The 13,246-nt window shown below is 36.6% G+C and overlaps 1 protein-coding gene across 1 annotated transcript; it reads right to left on the reverse strand.

Moving 5' to 3' along the window:
* Positions 1–262: 262 nt before the first annotated feature.
* nfu1 (NFU1 iron-sulfur cluster scaffold homolog (S. cerevisiae)) lies at positions 263–12,566 on the reverse strand. Its single transcript, XM_051904006.1, has 8 exons — positions 12,441–12,566; positions 11,633–11,730; positions 11,413–11,548; positions 8,195–8,261; positions 8,001–8,118; positions 7,835–7,898; positions 2,833–3,007; positions 263–1,399 (listed from the first exon to the last, which is right to left on the reverse strand). The coding sequence occupies exons 1-8, from the start codon at positions 12,512–12,514 to the stop codon at positions 1,358–1,360; spliced, it is 774 nt and encodes a 257-aa protein (XP_051759966.1). The 5' UTR covers positions 12,515–12,566; the 3' UTR covers positions 263–1,357.
* Between the last annotated feature and the right edge of the window lie 680 nt (positions 12,567–13,246).

The raw sequence follows: 13,246 nt of genomic DNA on the forward strand, positions 1-13,246 counted from the left end.
AAGTATGCTACAAATACAATTAAGACAAATATAAAACAGTTGCTAAATAATACAACTATCAAGGACACACATTTCTGTTAATAAGCAAATTCATTAAGTGTCATCCCTCCTATAGAGGATATAGTCTCTGACATATCAGAATGTTGCTATGCAACAAAAATAATAATCCCCTATGGGAGCGGCAGTGATGTGGTGAACAGGTGTTCACATTATAGTGACTGAAACACTATTGACCAATCAGAAGACAAAACCAGAACTTGGCTTAACATTCATTCATATTTCCTGTTTTATTTCTTTATTTATTTTTAATATTTACAAAATAGTTTCTACATGTAACATTTTCTTGTGTAAATCTATGAAAATATTACAATTTTTAATATTAATTTACATTTATATTTATTCATTTACCAGATGTTTTTATCTGAATTACAAATAAGCAATACAAGCAATTCATCTTTAATCAAGTACAACACCACTGACAAAAGAGCACTACAGCTGATGGTGAATGAAACTTATTTCTTATTTTTTCATTTATTTAGCTTATCTGAAATTTAATCTCTATTAAATAACTGCAATAAATTCCAATGACCCATAATAAAATGAGGATTCTTGAGGATCCATTTAGCATGAAACCAGTAGATTTCTTATAACAATATCCACACGTGTATTATATTGCATGTAATTTGTTCATATATACACAATACATGACATTCTGCTTTTTGTTTTAACCAGTGCATTGAGTGACAATCTATAAAATATTACGGGGCGACCAACCCAAAACCTGTTACAGCACCGACCAAACACTGTCTATCCAAAAATGTAGGGTAAAAACATTTGCTGCATACTTGATGTCTGAAGCTAATATAAGTGTTTAAAGGGATAGTTCACCCAAAAATGAACAATTTTGTCATAATTTGCTCACCCTCATGTTGTTCCAAACCTGAGTTACTGTCATCACAAAATCATATTGATCACAAAAGAAGATATTTTGAAGAGTGCTGGTAACTACACAATTGACGGTAACCACTGACATCCATAGTATTTGTTTTCCTACTATGTAAGTCAATGGCTACCGTCAACTGTTTGATTAACAACATTCTTCAAAAATATCTTCTTTTGTGTTCAACAGAAGAAAGAAACTCATACAGGTGTGGAACAACTTGAGGTTGAGTAAATGATGACAATTTTCATTTCTGGGTGAACTATCACTTTAAAGGAGTGTGCTGACACACAGATTTGTCCATTTGCCTTACAGCTGTGTAACTGTCTCTTCTAAACTCAAAGCTCCTTCTACATGATTGGACACTGAAGGGAAAAGGGGGGTGCTGGGAAATTTATTATGGAGACAGGAATGACATCAGAGGACACCCTTTTCAACATCCACATCCTCTTCTTTCACCTACAAGATTAAAGGGACAGCAGATTAGCGGAGAAACACTATAATTTATTGCTGGGTGAATATTCTCACTCAGTGTGAAGGAATTTATTGGGTGCATCATTTTGTTTCAAAGTGCCCCTATTATGCTTTTTTGGATATTACTTTTCATGTACAAATGGAGTTATTGTCTCCCAAAAGAAAGAAGCGATTCTAAACTGCCTGAAACGTGTCGTCAGTAATTTCAGTTTCACTTCCTGTACAAACCTATGTAGGTTTGTAACAAATTTGCATAATACATTGGCTGCCTGCGAACAACGTAACGACCGTTACTGTTATGTATCACTTTGTATACAAGCAGTGAGGAAGCCTCCAGAGCTGATATCCAGATATGGTAATGAGCATTACGTTTCCAATATGTGCTGTAAGCGGTAGACTGGCTCATCTGACCAATCAGAGCAGACAAAGCTCTCAGAAAGGAGGGATTTAGAGAGACTGAATCCTTTATCGAACCGTTTCAGACACTGTGAGAAAAGAGGTGATGCTGCAATACATATTATGAGAAAGGTGTTTTTGACATTGGATGCATGTAAACCTACTGTAGGAGACCTCCAAAAATAAAATTAGGAACCTTTAAAATAGCATAATATGGGCACTTTAAAGGGTTAGTTCACCCAAAAATGAAAATTCTGTCATTTATTACTCACCCTCATGTCATCTTCGGAACACAAATTAAGATATTTTTGTTGAAATCAGATGACTCAGTGAGGCCTCCATAGCCAGCAATGACATTTCCTCTCTCAAGATCTATTAATGAACTAAAAACACATTTAAATCAGTTCATGTGAGTACAGTGGTTCAATATTAATATTATAAAGCAACGAGAATATTTTTGGTGCGCCAAAAAAACAAAATAACGACTTATTTAGTCATGGCCGATTTCACAACACTACTTCAGGAAGCTTCAGAGCATAATGAATCAGCGTATCGAATCATGATTCGGATCACGTGTCAAACCGCCAAACTGCTGAAATCACATGACTTTGGCGCTCCGAACCGCTGATTCGATACGCTGATTCATAACTCTCTGCTTCCTGAAGCAGTGTTTTGAAATCGGCCATCAGTATATAAGTCGTTATTTTGGGGTTTTTTGGCGCACCAAAAATATTCTCGTCGCTTTATATTATTAATATTGAACCACTGTACTCACATGAACTGATTTAAATATGTTTTTAGTACCTTTATGGATCTTGAGAGAGGAAATGTCATTGCTCCCTATGTAGGCCTCACGGAGCCATCGGATTTCAACAGAAATATCTCAATTTGTGTTCCGAAGATGAACAAAGGTCTTATGGGTGTGGAACGGCATGAGGGTGAGTAATAAATGACAGAATTTTCATTTTTGGGTGAACTAACCCTTTAAGAAAATGTGTTGAGAACAGTCCTTAACTCCTCACCTGCTCAACTCCTTCCACCTCGGGAACATAGAACTGCAGCATGTTCTGGATGCCACTCTTCAGCGTGATGATGGAGCTGGGACAGCTAGTGCAGGAACCCTGCAGCTTCAGCTTTACAATACCATCATCAAAACCCTGATACAACACGTCACCGCCGTCCTCCTGCACTGTGGGCCTGAGGTAAGACATGCAAACAGAGGAAAGGAAGTTGTTGAATTAAGAACAACATTATTATGCTCACGATATAAACATAAAAAGTGTTGGTTACAGCATTCCATTTAGTTTAGTCCTGTTGAGTCAAAATGTCTTTTTTTTTAATTAAGCGTTTTAGCATTATTACACTGACGTTCAAAAGTTTGGGGTTGTTAAGATTTCTTAATTTTTTCTAAAAAAGTCTCTTATGCTATCCAAGGCTGCATTTGTCAAAAATACAGTAAAAACACTTGTGAAATATGAGTACAATTTAAAATGTTAAACAATATAGCATGTTCAAATTTAAAACTATTTTTAAATATAGCCAATACTCTGTCTTCAGTGTCACATGATCCTTTAGAAATCATTCTAATATGCTGATTTGCTGCTCAAGAAACATTTTATATTAATATCGATGTTGAAAACAGTTGCTTAATATTTGAATGGAAACCATGATACATTTTTTTTTTTTTTTTTTCATGATTCTATGATGAATAGAGATTTCAAAAGTACATATGTATTTGAAATAGAAATCTTTTGTAATATTATAAATGTCTTTACTGTCACGTTCAATCAATTTAATGTTTTCTTGCTAAATAAAAGTATTTATTTCTTTCACAGAAAAAAAACAAAAAAACAATCTTACTGATCCCAGACTTTTAAACAGTAAAAGCAAAATCCTGGAAAACCTCCTTCCAAGATACATTGTTTTGGCCATATTCTAATGTAGCATATATGCTTCTCAGATAAGACGCTCAGAAGAAATCAATCCAAGATGGCAGATGTAGCAAGAGAAATGTTGACTATGAATATATATGTGTGTGTATATATATATATATATATATATATATATATTAAACCCCTCTTCTTTTTATAACAGTCTGCAAACATCTGGGGACTGAGGAGACAAGTTGCTCAAGTTTAGGAATAGGAATGTTGTCCCATTCTTGTCTAATACAGGCTTCTAGTTGCTCAACTGTCTTAGGTCTTCTTTGTCGCATCTTCCTCTTTATGACGCACCAAATGTTTTCTATGGGTGAAAGATCTGGACTGCAGGCTGGCCATTTCAGTACCCGGATCCTTCTTCTACGCAGCCATGATGTTGTAATTGATGCAGTATGTGGTCTGGCATTGTCATGTTGGAAAATGCAAGGTCTTCCCTGAAGAGACGACATCTGGATGGGAGCATATGTTGTTCTAGAACTTAGATATACCTTTCAGCACTGATGGTGCCTTTCCAGATGTGTAAGCTGCCCATGCCACACGCACTCATGCAACCCCATACCATCATAGATGCAGGCTTCTGAACTGAGCGCTGATAACAACTTGGGTTGTCCTTGTCCTCTTTAGTCCGGATGACATGGCGTCCCAGTTTTCCAAAAAGAACTTCAAATTTTGATTCGTCTGACCACAGAACAGTTTTCCACTTTGCCACAGTCCATTTTAAATGAGCCTTCGCCCAGAGAAAACGCCTGCGCTTCTGGATCATGTTTAGATATGGCTTCTTTTTTGACCTATAGAGTTTTAGCCGGCAACGGCGAATGGCACGGTGGATTGTGTTCACCGACAATGTTTTCTGGAAGTATTCCTGAGCCCATGTTGTGATTTCCATTACAGTAGCATTCCTGTATGTGATGCAGTGCCATCTAAGGGCCCGAAGATCAAGGGCATCCAGTATGGTTTTCTGGCCTTGACCCTTACGCACAGAGATTGTTCCAGATTCTCTGAATCTTTGGATGATATTATGCACTGTAGATGATGATAACTTCAAACTCTTTGCAATTTTTCTCTGAGAAACTCCTTTCTGATATTGCTCCACTATTTTTCGCCGCAGCATTGAGGGAATTGGTGATCCTCTGCCCATCTTGACTTCTGAGAGACACTGCCACTCTGAGAGGCTCTTTTTATACCCAATCATGTTGCCAATTGACCTAATAAGTTGCAAATTGGTCCTCCAGCTGTTCCTTATATGTACATTTAACTTTTCCGGCCTCTTATTGCTACCTGTCCCAACTTTTTTGGAATGTGTAGCTCTCATGAAATCCAAAATGAGCCAATATTTGGCATGACATTTCAAAATGTCTCACTTTCAACATTTGATATGTTATCTATATTCTACTGTGAATAAAATATAAGTTTATGAGATTTGTAAATTATTGCATTCCTTTTTTTATTCACAATTTGTACAGTGTCCCAACTTTTTTGGAATCGGGTTTGTATATATATATATATATATATATATATATAAAAATCCAATCACACTTTAATATTAATGAAAATTGACTATTTACCCAATTTTTGCATTTGCTACTTTATGTATATTGTGCTTAATAGATTATTGTGTAGTTAGCTTAGCAACATGCTAATGCTAAGTTGCTGCCTATGTAGAATGTTCAATAATAATAACAAATCAATAATTTATGTAGTTCTGTTTCAGTTTAATATTCAGTTTCAGTAAAAATAGTTCAAATTGAATTGAATTACCCAATGTTTGTATGTGCTACTATATGTATATTTATGCTTAATGCATGTTGCTGCATATGTAGAGTTTTACAAATCAATAATTTATGTGGTTCTGTTTCAGTTGGGATGTTGGCTTAAAAGGCAGCTATCTATATAGGCAGTCGGCAGCTCAGTAGGTTTTGAGATGGAGCATATACACCGATCAGACATGACATTATGACCACCTTCCTAATATTGTGTTGGTCCCCCTTTTGCTGCCAAAACAGCCCTTGAAGGTGTGCTGTGGTATCTGGAACCAAGATGTTAGCAGCAGATCCTGTAAGTCCTGTAAGTTGCGAGGTGGAGCCTCCATGGATCGGACTTGTTTGTTCAGCACATCCCACAGATGCTTGACTGGATTGAGATCTGGGGAATTTGGAGGCTAAGTCAACTCCTCAAACTCGTTGTTGTGCTCCTCAAACCATTCCTGAACCATTTTTGCTTTGTGGCAGGGCGCATTATCCTGCTGAAAGAGGCCACAGCCACCAGGGAATGCTGTTTCCATGAAAGGGTGTACATGGTCTGCAACAATGCTTAGGTAGGTGGTACGTGTCAAAGTAACATCCACATGGATGGCAGGTCCCAAGGTTTCCCAGCAGAACATTGCCCAAAGCCTCTGCCGGCTTGCCTTCTTCCCATAGTGCATCCTGGTGCCATGTGTTCCCCAGGTAAGTGACGCACACGCACCCGGCCATCCACGTGATGTAAAAGAAAACGTGATTCATCAGACCAGTCCACCTTCTTCCATTGCTCCTTCCTTGGAGCACTTTTGATAGATACTGATCACTGCAGACCGGGAACACCCCACAAGAGCTGCAGATTTGGAGATGCTCTGACCCAGTCATCTAGCCATCACAATTTGGCCCTTGTCAAACTCGCTCAAATCCTTACGCTTGCCCATTTTTCCTGCTTCTAACACATCAACTTTGAGGACAAAATGTTCACTTGCTGTCTAATATATCCCACCCACTAACAGGTGCCGTGATGAAGAGATAATCAGTGTTATTCACTTCACCTGTCAGGGGTCATAATGTTATGCCTGATCGGTGTATGACTTACTAAATTTTAAATGCAACATAAAGTTAATTTATCATCTCTACAATGGCTACCTACTTGTTCTGTACTGATTATAAAATACTGCTTTTTACCCATAAAGCACTAAATTGTCTAGTTCCTGTGAATTTAACCGATCTATGATGCTACAATCCATCATGCTCTTGAAGGGGCCGTTCACATATCGTGTCTAAAACCGTGTGGAAAGCGCGGCCACGCCACTTTCTCCTTCTTTCTAAAGCGCTTGCGCTCCCGTGGCATCTGTCGTTGCTATACAACCATGAACTACACTCCCCACTAGGACGAGGATGTATCAGCAAAGGATAAATTGATTTCTAGCGCTTGCATTAGCTTTACTACTAGATATATTTATGGAGATGTGATATAAAAACCACCCTGTACAGCTATGATCAGCTGTTCGGCTGAGCTTTCGATGTTTTGTTACGGAAAGGCTGAAGCTGATCGGTTGGTTCTTGTCACATGACCTGCGGTGTGCTTGCGGCATTCTGAAAAGTTGTGAATTTTTCATCTCGGTGCGCCTGGAAAACCGTGACCGCGACGCTTCCATTACTTCCAAAATCTGAACTTTTGGTAGTAAGGAGGACATCAAAGTCCACTAAAGGAGCTTTTTTATTTGGCTCCTGAACTCTGGAATAGCCTTCTTGATATTGTTGGGGGCTCAGACACACTCTCTCTGTTTAAATCTAGATTAAAGACACATCTCTTTATTCAAGCATTCACATAATTCAATTATGATCATGATCATCTTTTGCTAAAATGCTATAAACAGCAGTTACACTAATTTTTCTACATCTGGAAGCCCATTCTGGAGTAACTACTGATTGCACCAGCTCCAGTTTGGATCCAGCCTTTTCAATGCTTTCAGGTGAAGTTGACAAATTTGGCAAATTTGGATCGACATACAATATTATCCTTATATTGCAATAATTATGAGCACAAGCTGTAATTGCTGCATAACACGTTCATTATGTCTGCTTAACTGAATCCAAGTCGCTAACTAACCACATAATATGTATTATATTATAGCTGTACATTTCTGCCATATGGACATTACTTTGACACACTGGTGCTGATGACCGAATTCTTTCTAAATTGTAACAGTGAAACAAGCATTTTCTGTAAAGCTGCTTTAAAACAAATATGAATTGTGAAAAACGCTATACAAATAAACTTGAATTGAATTTAAAGGCTGCATTGAATATAATAGCAAAAGTACAGAAATTTACTGCGGTACCTTATGCGTGTGTCCAGTAATTCTTTAATCATGGCCACCACCTCGTCATCATCCTCCGAAGGGGCTGCAGGCATACGGCATGTACAACATATTTAAGGATCTTGAATTTAGTGATAATGTCAAGATAACAAGCATGAGAAGAAAAGAAGAGAACGTAATGTTCAACCTGTGTCAGCATGTGGAGCATCTGCCTCATTGACAACAGGAAGTCCAGAGGTGAAGAAGTCCATAATGGTAGCGAAGACATCTGGTTTGATCACCTTCCACTCCGTTTCACCATCGGCCTGAATGACAAAGAGACATAATGCTTATAAAAATAAAGTTAAGTTAAAATAGAGTTTAACAGGGTTGGTATATTACCTTAGTAATGGTAATGAAGTCAGGGCCGAAAAAGACACTCTTGACTCCGTCAATTCTGAACAACTGCCTGAAGAATGAAAACAGCATCAGTACAGGCAGGATTCCCTGTAGGTTCTGCTAGAAACAGTTCAGCAAAATGCACAGGAACAATCTCACAAATACATTTCTGGATTTAAAGCTGTTGTAAGCATTTTTTGGAATACCACACATAAAATAAAGTCAACATCCTGACACATGTCACTCAAATGGGCATCCTGAGAAATCAGATATCCATCATATGTGGTTTTTGCAAAGTCAAGCATCAAAATTACTACTGCTCAGTGTCATTTTCAGTACTACATTAAACTACTATATAATGTTGAATATAATGTATAATATAATTTAATAATAATTAGTGGGTCCTGATAATGTCTTATGCTTCCAGTAAAAAGCACCAAGTCCAAGCCTATTCATTTCCAACTCCCAATGTAATACCAAATTTAGCATTTTAACCAACAGTACATGTTTTGTTAACCATTTACCATGTCTTGGAGTATTGCAGTAATATCGTATTGTGAGTTCAGAATCATGATATGCATCGAATCGTGACATGAGGGTATCGTTACACCCCTAATATTTACCTTTTTTTTCCAGAAATATCATATTTTCTCCATTAAGGAAAATCACATCGTAATCTCAAACAAATATTTTATGCACCCTATGTTTTTGGGTCACTGTGATTTTGCCAAGCAAGACATGTTCCTGAGTTAACATATTTTGTTAATCCTGAAACAACAATCCTGTCCGAAAATTTAGTCCTAACCACATCCCAACCCCTAAACCTAACCCTACCCATAACTTTTCCCTAAAATCAGAGGGAAATGATATGTGAATAACACTGATGCAGAAGTATGTAACCCTGGTTGTAGCCTAAACTTGATATGAACAGTAAACTTGTCCCTCAAATCTGATTGGTTGATTGAAATGTTGTTCCAGAAATGTTATACTTGGTGAAATCAAGTTCACCCATGTTTCTGTTTGCTTGAAATTGCTTTGATGTCCCATACATAATAGTTGTTGCCATGTTTGTTTTTTAATTGAGTGAGTCTCGAGTTCAAAATTATGAATTAAAAAAATGTTAGTCTACATTTTCTATGTTTAACTATCTAAATTTATTTCTAAATACTTCAGAAAAATATATCTTTTTTAGATTTTAAAGTAGATTTTTAGAGTTTAAAGTCGGCATGAAAGTTATTTTCTTCCCTACTGTGACATATCTGAGTGAAACGGTTTCTTGAACAAGAAAAAAATGTAGGGCGGGATTTGATTTTGTTCATAGGGAATTGATTGGATAATTGAATGGTTGTGGTTTGCTATTGGTAGATCTCAGGTTGCCCCGCCCTCACGCCAGTAAGCACATCATCAGAGAAGAGATGTCGCTACAAGAGGGAGGGGAAGTTATTTTGAATAAAGATTATGAGGGCACATGGATTTAAAAAAATGTGCACAGATAAATATTTTATAATAAACACTACAATATTCCATAAAAAAAATAGGAATTGTCAATTTTGATTTCATGGTGAATTTAAATTTAATAAAATATTTTATTTTGCTCATGTCTGCAAAAGTTCTGTCAACTGTGTTACTAACTAAAAAAAAAAAGTTTATCACAACATCATTTGACCAGCATCATATGACATTATTTTCATATCTGGTGGACATTTTGAATACATTACTATAAGTGTCTTTTTTTAAATTATTTTATCTGCAATTGCATATTGTGAAGGAATATATTAATTACTGGGTACATTGTTATGGTTTGCAATATTTTTATGAGTTCAATTCAAATATATTTTTAAATTTGAGGTTAACCTGATCACGAAGATAATATGTGGTTGGCCAGATGAGTCTAAATGGTCAATCTGTGAACTGTTACCTGCCAACTAATTCACCCTGTAGAGCCAATAAGACCAGAATAACAGAGTTAAGAATGGATTATTTGGATTTGGGCAAGTAAACCACAACCTACAATATCCTAATATTGTGGCACCAACTTTTGAACAGACAATCACCACTAACTACGCCTGTCACGATCATGAATTTTGTGCTGACGATTAATTGTCATACAAATAATTACATGTAATGATTTCATTCTGTTTTGTTCGTGTCACTTACAGTGTTTATGTTATAAAATAGGCCCATATGATTTACTTTATTTCTGTAAAAAAAATGTATATAATATAATATAATATAATATGAACAGTGTTCATAACAGTGTTTTTTATTTTCTATATTCTTTACTCTGTGTCTACCACACTGGAAAAGGAGACATAATGTTGCACATTTGATATAAATTCTTTAAGCTCTTAAATTTTCCCTTATCTGGATGACAAAATGGGATTGAAATTTAAAGGTGCTTTATGTAAGAATGACAGCTAGTGGTTGAAATGGGTACTGCAGTCCAAATTCAAAATATTGTTTGCCCCGCCCCCTCCTCCTCAGACTCAACGCTCTCGTGGGTTGCCGGTTTGAAGACACGCAACAGGAGCGAGCTCATTGGAAGGCGAGGAGACTTACACACTGTAAGATAATTAGTTGATATATTGATTTATGATGAGCTGATAACACGTTTTAATATGCTTCCATTCATAGAGATTTTTAGATGGATGCTGAGGCTTTTTAAGTTGGGTAGAATCTGCGTTCTCTGACCCGGTTTGTTCGCTGGCTTCCATGGCTGCAATTCGCTGCATGTGTTTTCCGCCAACTGGCAACCCGGTGTGGAGAAATACTATTGGGTAAATTGGCAATGTACGGTCTTGCACAGACCAAAACAAAAACAGATATTCCAACACGGAACACACATTTCAAAGTAAAATAACTGGCTGTAGCAATGGTTTTCAGAGAAACGAGTATGTGAACTCAGCATGTTTCATAAATATCTGCAAACATATTATGGTATTTTTATGCTTTAGTACAGTCAAAAACTTACATAGAGCACCTTTAAACTGCACAATTATTGCAGTTATCTCAAACAATGGCAATTAGAACGAATAACCACGATCAGGTGATTAATCAATAATCATGACAGGCCTACCACTGACATATTCTTTAGAAAATGTATTTAAAAGAATGCAATTTTGCAATGCCATAACTGGTGAAATCACTTGCATTGACTTTAGCTTGCTTACTGTTAAACATAATAACTTCTCCTAAAGACTGGGGAAAAACAAAAACTCCACCTTGCCAAAGGTGAACAATAAGCCTCTCTTGGTCCAGCGAAGTCCATAGTCCCTGATTCCATCACCACGCGACCAGGGAGAAACTTCAGGCTGTTTGGGTTTGGAGTGTCTTGGGTCTGAATAAACATGTTTCTGACTGATGAGATGAAAGAAACGTTATGATCCATTCCAACCAAACACTTTATCATAACGTGCAAACCTCAATATTGGTAATACTTACTGAACATAGTGGTTGTTTGCTGTGGAATCTGCCTTCTGCCCACTTTGTGAAGGGGGGGTCTGTTGAGCCCTGCTCCATGGTAACTGCACACAGGATGCCTTCGAGCACAGCAAATGATCGAATTATTGTACTTCAACAGCAACTGTACATGTTTTTACAACGGGACATTTTCCTAATATGCCTTACTAACATCAACAATAACATATAAAGTACCCTCGCAAAAAATATTATTGTAAAATTATATTAACATAATATTATTTTATAATATTAGTATTGTGTGATACTATTAATATAATAGAATACATTATTGTTGTTTTGTTTTTGTTGTTAATGGTAGACAGTTTCTGACAAATGACTACAGTTATTGTTAGTACAATAAAACTATGGCATAAGTCAAGGTTCCACGTTTGAAGAAGATCCCGTTATTACTGTGTTTTTTATGGTTTCAGCATTTGCTGTGGTAAATATATTTTGGGGTGGCGGTTAAGGTCACCATGGTAATTTTTTAACGGGAGCTTTGCAGTAACCAGCTTTTGCACTAATTATGCCAGAAATCAGTCTAGAAAAGTAAAAATACATATCCAACAGTGGTGATAACAATGTGTTAACTTACAAATATTCATGATATTATTACTCCAATAAGTACCCTGCATCTGCGTCACTCAGACCTTGTCAGTGACACTGTAAAGTATTATGAAACTCTTTAAAACTTAAACGCTTCGCACGGCTCTAAGCAATCTGACAGACATTATTCATAACTCCCACCTGATACAGAAATGTAAAGTAGCATAGTACAGTAAAGACTCACGATCTCGTTAAAAGAACAGCTAAATTCCTTCCAACCCCGATGCTCCTGTAAGCGGCCATGCTCGTGAGGGGCATGAAAACTGTTACGTCACTTCCTGGATTTAATGCGGGGCGGAAATTAGACTGATTTTCTGTAGATCGCTTAAAATAATATGTGTTCAAATATATAACATATAAAATTTAAATTGACGCACATTAGCATGCCAGTACAATATTGTAAAAATGTAGTTAAAACTATGAGATATTCATGTTGGTTTTATATATATTTTTGGTACTGAATATAAATAGGCTATCATTTTCAACCACACAAATATTGTTTAGGTCATAAAGTTCTATGTCTTCGCTGCCACAAAGATTCTTGCCATGGGCACCTGTTATTTAGTTTAAATAGCATTGATGTTTCAGTACTGGGTTATATTTACTTTAATACTTTTGAAAGGTGTTAAAGGGATAGTTCACCCAAAAAGGAAAATTCTGTCTTCATTTACTCACCCTCAAGTTGTTCCAAACCTGTATGAGTTTCTTTCTTTTGTTGAACACAAAAGAAGATATTTTGAAGAATATGGGTAACCAAACAGTTGATGGGCCCCATTGATTTCCATAGTATGGAATTATGCATAACATTAACTGGCTGTAAATTTTAAAATAAAAATAAAATTCGCAAAAAGTTAAAATGGATAGGCTACCTGTCAAGGATTTGTTCTGTTTTGTCTTCGTTTTTATTATGTTCTTCTTCTGTTTGATCACCAGGGCTGCGTTCAGCCCTGACAAAACGTTGAAAAACGTTTTTTAAATGGAAACGGTGGT

The sequence above is a fragment of the Ctenopharyngodon idella genome, chromosome 8 (assembly GCF_019924925.1).
Source record: "Ctenopharyngodon idella isolate HZGC_01 chromosome 8, HZGC01, whole genome shotgun sequence".
In the NCBI taxonomy this organism is placed as follows: Eukaryota; Metazoa; Chordata; class Actinopteri; order Cypriniformes; family Xenocyprididae; genus Ctenopharyngodon; species Ctenopharyngodon idella.

What these genes read in the sequence shown, in the direction of transcription:
- nfu1 (XM_051904006.1), bottom strand. Translation starts at nt 12,514, where the DNA reads ATGCCCCTCACGAGCATGGCCGCTTACAGGAGCATCGGGGTTGGAAGG. An exon ending in TATTGTTCACCTTTGGCAAG is followed by an intron (nt 8,262 to 11,412) that starts GTGGAGTTTTTG and finishes TTCATTCTTCAG; the next exon opens with GCAGTTGTTCAGAATTGACG. An exon ending in TTACTGGACACACGCATAAG is followed by an intron (nt 3,008 to 7,834) that starts GTACCGCAGTAA and finishes GTCTTACCTCAG; the next exon opens with GCCCACAGTGCAGGAGGACG.